The sequence below is a fragment of the Megascapheus bottae genome, chromosome 29 (assembly GCF_031878675.1).
Source record: "Megascapheus bottae isolate mThoBot1 chromosome 29, mThoBot2.hap1, whole genome shotgun sequence".
Taxonomy (NCBI): domain Eukaryota; kingdom Metazoa; phylum Chordata; class Mammalia; order Rodentia; family Geomyidae; genus Megascapheus; species Megascapheus bottae.
The window spans coordinates 13,021,992-13,027,991 of record NC_143537.1 but is presented as its reverse complement, the minus strand read 5'-3'; the positions used below and the strand labels follow the sequence as shown (position 1 = coordinate 13,027,991).

Genomic DNA, 6,000 nt, shown 5'->3' with positions numbered 1-6,000 from the left:
TTGTTTTTCTTCCTTTGGCTAACCTTGACTCCTTAGGGATGCCTTATTCTCATGGATGTTCAGACCTGTCCACAATAGACAGAAAGTCTGAGATGCAAAGGACAGTGAGAAAATGTCTCTTATTTCCTAGTTGTGACGATTAAGTTATCTCGTAAGGATAAAACTGAAAACACTCTAGTTCTATACCCTGCCAATTATATATATGTATATATATCTATATACATATATATATTTCTCCTGCATTCCACCCCTCTGTCTCCATTGGCTGTCTATTTCAGTTCCTTTCTTTCCTTTGTGATTCCTCCCATTTATCCCACACCTATGCTCTGTTCTTGGGCTGTGAGAAACCATCCTAAGAGCAAGAAATAAAACAAATTCCCTCATCATCATTCATGTATGAGAGCAAGGATGTGGAGAATGGAGAGGAGACGACACTGGCTGGGAAGGTAATGAAGACGGGTGTCTGACAAATGGTTCCGATTATGAAGGAGAGAACTAATTTCAGGCTAGAAGGTGACTTGAGACAAGCACTTTGATAAGTGGTTTCTGGGGTGGTTTGAATAGCTGGGGTATCATTTCAACCAAAAATTAAATGAGAAAAACACTTTTTGTGTTGAAGATCTACAAGAAGACTAGGTATCACGAGCCAGCATTCAACTCTAGCATTGGAAATCCTCCTCCTCCTCTTCCTCCTCCTCTTCCTCCTCCTCTTCCTCCTCCTCCTCTTCCTCCTGCTCCTCCTCTTTCTCTTCCTTCTCCTCCTCTTTCTCTTCCTCCTCCTCCTCTTTCTCTTCCTCCTCCTCTTTCTTTTCCTTCTCTTCCTCCTCTTCCTCCTCCTCCTCTTCTTCCTCTTCCTCCTGCTCCTCCTCTTCTTCCTTCTGCTCTTCCTCCTCTTCCTCCTCCTCCTCCTCCTGCTCCTCCTCTTTCTCTTCCTCCTCCTTCTTCCTCTTCTTCATTGTACCTACCTTTAGGAATCAACAACAAAAAAAGTCTATTGTTGAAGAAATGACTCCATACTAGGGCACCTAAGATGCACAAGGCTGTGAGTTCAAACCCTATGGCGCTGTCAAATGAAAAGGGTTTCCGTAGAATAAGCCAGGGGTGAAAGCATGCCTGATATAATCTCCCTTTCTTACTTTTGTTCCCTCTTCTTCTAATCCTCAAATTAGGCTATCTTTTGCCTACACAGGGTCACCCGCTGCCGACTGTATTCAGATGTTCCTTTTATGAAATATAATCATTGCTGGATGTAAACACAGACTGCATCCTTCCACCCACCTGATTGCATTCTCTGATTCACTTCCTTGGCCTTATCTGAGGCTGAGTTAGAGGTGGCTGGCTGGTGAGGGGTGGGGTGCGAAGGGGGTAGTGTATGATGCCTTTATCTTACCAGTCTGACTATCCTGATTGCTGGAGCTTTCAAAGAGATCCAGGTCCAGCCAGGAGAGCAAATCTTTCTTCCATGCACAGCTAACAGACACCCATGAGATAGAAAGCAGGGAGAAAGCAATCTGCATGGAACAAGAAGAAAGAGTCAAGATGGCAGATCAAAATAATTCTTTCCTTTGCCAGGGGCTGGCCTCTCTTGGACAAAGGAAGTCTCCAGTGTCCTCTGAGATGGAAGAGATTCTCCTCTGTACACGTGCCAGCTGACAGTTCTCTTTTCAGAGCTTCACATCTGCTTTGTTGGTATTTCTGTTTTTTCTTGTCTTCTGACCACTGTATTCCACACCTTCTGTAAATAAATCTCTCCTTCCAATGTCTAGGAAGCCTTTCCCTGGTGCAAACTTAAACTGTATCTCCTGATTATTTTTTATTGTACTACAGGAGGCTCTAGTCCTTAAGCATAATGTCTTGGGTGTCATAAAGTCAGGTCCAGTTATTTACCCCAACCCACTACATTGAAAGGATAAACGAGTCAGGCACAGGTAGTGCATACCTGTAATCCTAGCTGCTCAGGAGGCTGAGATCTGAGGATTACTGTTTGAGGCCAGTCTGGGCAGGAAAATCTGTTTTACTCTCAACTCCAAAGAGCCATCAGAAAAGCGCAAGTGGAACTGTGTCGCAACATGGTAGAGTGCTAGCCTTGAGCAGAAAGAGCTCAGGGACCCTGCCCAGGCCCTGAGTTCAAATCCTGTGAATAATAATTTTTTAAAGTGTGCACACATATTTAGACTGCATTTTATTTCCTGCTGCCCCGTCCTCTTACCTTTTTTCCAACTCCCAAGACCCAGACTGAATTTCACCAGCTGTGGGATTTCTCAACAGGAACGTGTGCTTTCTCTTCAATGACATAGGGGTGGGATCTATTCTTCCTGTAGACGGAGGCCTTCTCTAATATAATCATGTGTGCTGCTCTGAAAATTAAGCAATACTTCACTCTCTAGTGAGCAATCACTTCTGTGTAATGGAACAGGTTTGTGCTGAGTCCAGTCCGTGCAGAAGCCATGGAACTTTCCAATGACCCTTACATCAAGACATTCTGGGTATGTCCATGGGATGAGGGAAAGAGTGGGATCCTAGCTGAGTGGAGCTGACATACAATTCCACGTCTGACTGACTTGACAGTTGAGTTGTAACCCACAGGTTGAACTTGACTAAACCCCTGCCCCTGTTATTCATGTTTGAAGTTTTACAGAATATAAGATCAGGAAGACCATGTCTTCGGGGGTTCAAAAGTGAAGCTGGGGCATTTGATAGCTCACATCTGTCACCCTAGCTACTCAGGAGGCTGAGATGGAAGAATCGCTGTTTAAACAACCCAGGAGAAAGTTCTTGAGACTCTTATCTACACTTATCTACCAAAAAAAAAAATGTCCAGAAGTGGCACTTTGGCTCCAGTGGTAGAGTGCTAGCCTTGAGCAAAACAGCTCAGGCCCTGAATTCAAATCTCAGGACCAACACCCAAAAAAACAAAAAAAAAACAAAAGTGAAACCCTTGAAAGGGGATGGCCTAGAATGTGGAATCTTGTAGGTTCCTGGAATTTGTCTTTTAAGGGCATGGTGGACTCTGGCCTATTTTTTTTTTAATTTTCTTTTCCAATTTTGCTTTTCTTTCTAGGTTCTGCATGCCCAGAAACTTCCTGACCCAGAAGCCAAAATACACATTTCCTCTGTCTCAAGCGAACTGCCTCAAACATGCCTTGATGGTAATAGAAAGCTGCATAAAATGGCTTTTTTTCTGTCTATGTTGCTTGAGGAAACCTATCCACTTTGCTCCAGAAGATGAAGGTTTGGGGGAAAAAAATCTAAAGGAAATGGAAGGACTCTGATAAAGGAAGGCTGATTTTGAGTAATAAATTATGAAGATGCTAGGGGTTTGAAGATTTGAATATTTCCCTGTGCTATCCCTCCCTGCCCCAGCCCTCCGGATCACACACACACATACACACACACACACACACACACACACACACACACACACACACACACTCCATCAGATTGAAGCTTAATTCAATTTGGTCCAGTGCAGTTTCTCTGCACTTATAGTTCTGATGACTTAGATGGCTTTACTGACCATACCTCTTACAAATGAGCCATAAAAACATGGCCTTTGCCCACAAGCATCTAGTTTCCCTCCTCCAGATGCCCTAGCATCCATCCAACCAAGCTGACTGGAACTCAGAGACTCCCTCTCCAGTGCTCTTCCACTAGGAACCTGTCCTTAGAGAAGTCTGCAGGCTGCTTATGTGAAACCAGATCCAACCACAGGCACAGCTGTCCACAAATCCTTTTGTCCGTGTCCTGATGATGCTTCTGTCACCCGTGACCCTGAGGTATTACCTGGAATCAAAATCAGAACCCTCTCCAAAGCTGTCATTCCCCCAAATATTGATCGAGTCTGGATACCTGCTAAGAAGGGCGTGTGGAATCCAAGCCTGTCATTGCTTCCTGGCAGGCAGTAAAGGCCATAATAAATTACAAGGATCTCAGTACCAACAGATGATTATAGGGACTAATATAAATGTAAATAGCTTCCTCATTTGCTTCTAAATCTGCTAAATGTTATCTCTGCTAATGCACATTGGCTTGAGTTAGCTAGATACCCAGAGACAAAGCATTAACAATTATGTAGAAAATACTAGGTAAGTACTGTGCAGTTAGTAAAAGAAATAAAAAATAATATAATAAGTCAAAGGTCAATCAGACCCCCCCCCCAAAGAAAAAAAAAGCAACAAACTACGGAGTGTGGGTGGCTCACACCTGTAACCCTAGCTACTCAGGAACCTGAGACGTGAAGATCAAGGTTCAAAGCCAGCCTCAGCACAAAAGATTTTGAAATTCTTCCCTCTAATAAACCACCCAAAAGCCGGAAGTTGTGGCATGGTTCAAGTGGTAGAATGCCAGCCGTGAGGTAAAAACTGAGCAAGAGCACAAGGCTCTGAGTTCAAATATGGGCACAGAAGCAAACCAAAACACCCCCAAATATTAGTCTTAAGAACAATGATCTGCCTGCCAGGCGCCTATGGTTCAGCCCTGGAATACTAGCTACTCAAGAGGATGAGGTTTTGAAGATGGGTGGTTCAAAGCCAGCACAGGCTGGAAAGTGAGATCTCCAATTCACCACCAGAAAATGGAATATATCTCTGTGGCTCAAGGTGGTAGAGTGCTAGTCTTGAAGAAAATTGCTCAGAGGCAGCAACCAGGCCCCATGTCCCACCCACACACAAATGGGGGGGTGGATTAAAAAACGCAACAATAATCATTTCATTACTACCTTTGTTATGAATACGGCGTGTTTGTATGTAGTCATGAGTTTCCTATTTGTGATATAGCATGACTCTGCCAGTGCCCCAGTGTACTGGGCCATATCAGGTCCAGTTCAATTTGCAGCCCTTTCCAGTGCCTGACCTTCTGTTGGTATCATCTTGGTGGTAGACTGCTTAATCTTATATATTATGCATATAATAATCTTCCAGATAAGTAACGACTTACATTTACCTAGAGGTTCATGGCAGCATTTATGTGAAAGAGACAATGGTTTTACAGGCTCAATGGAGTCAGGCAGAAGAAACATATAGTTTCATCTAGGCTGAAGAATTTAATGTACAAAGCATTTAATGACTAAAAACACAACTCGTGTGTGTGTGTGTGTGTGTGTGTGTGTGTGTGTGTATTCATTTCTCCTTTATGTTTAGTTACTTTTCTTTTTCCAGAAATTCTCATTTCCTGCTAAAGGCTCAAGATGGGACAAGTTATGAGTTGACAGAGAAGAAAGAAAGATCACTTGGAGGAGACAGAAAACAGAGAATGAAACCTCACACAGCCTACAGCAGAGCATAAATCAGGGCTCCTATTGTGAGTGATATGGACATTAGCAATCTTCAAATGAGCATACTATTTGGCCCAACATTTCTTCCATGTGGATTTCATTTAGAGGAAATCATATGACAAATGTGAGGGAGGAAGATTGTATATGAATGCTATTCATTAACTTGGAAATTAAATTGAATAATTCAAAATTAGGGAGTGCTACATGGATTATGTCAAGGCAACTATGATAATATCTGCTAGAATTGATTTCATGATCTGAAAGAATAACCCACAGGGATGGATATTTAGCATAACTGACAAGTACAATGAGCTCTGTGGCCATTGTGGATGGATGTATAGATTGATAGATGTTGGATAGACAGACAGACAGATGGATAGGTATATAGACATACCTAGATGTGCATACAAAGATTGGTAAATAGTATGAAACTCTCATCAATTCACAAAAATCATAGATTCTCATTCAAGTTGAATAAAACAAGGAGGTGAAATCAACTATTTTAGCCCAGGCAAGACTCAAATCTAAGCCCTCAAGATTATTATCTTCTAGATAGCTGAAATTACAGCAGTAAGCCATTGTTCCCACCTTCTGTCCAATCTCCCCCAAATGGAGGCAAAGTCAAGAGTTAAAGAGATGCCTATCTATAGATTAACTTAATCTAATCTCTTAGGGTCTTTCTCTCTTAGGGTCTTGTCCCTACTTCCAAAATATACTCAAATATGAGG

General features: G+C 42.5%; 1 protein-coding gene across 1 annotated transcript in view; it reads left to right on the top strand.

Annotated features, from left to right (window-relative positions):
* The first annotated feature begins 392 nt into the window (after positions 1-392).
* Gria1 (glutamate ionotropic receptor AMPA type subunit 1) overlaps positions 393-6,000 on the top strand; it is a 133,133-nt gene continuing 127,525 nt past the window's right edge. The window contains exons 1-2 of the mRNA XM_090321173.1: positions 393-446; positions 3,669-3,901. Coding sequence (XP_090177299.1) covers positions 393-446; positions 3,669-3,901 — 287 coding nt within the window. The remainder of the gene's footprint in view (positions 447-3,668; positions 3,902-6,000) is intronic.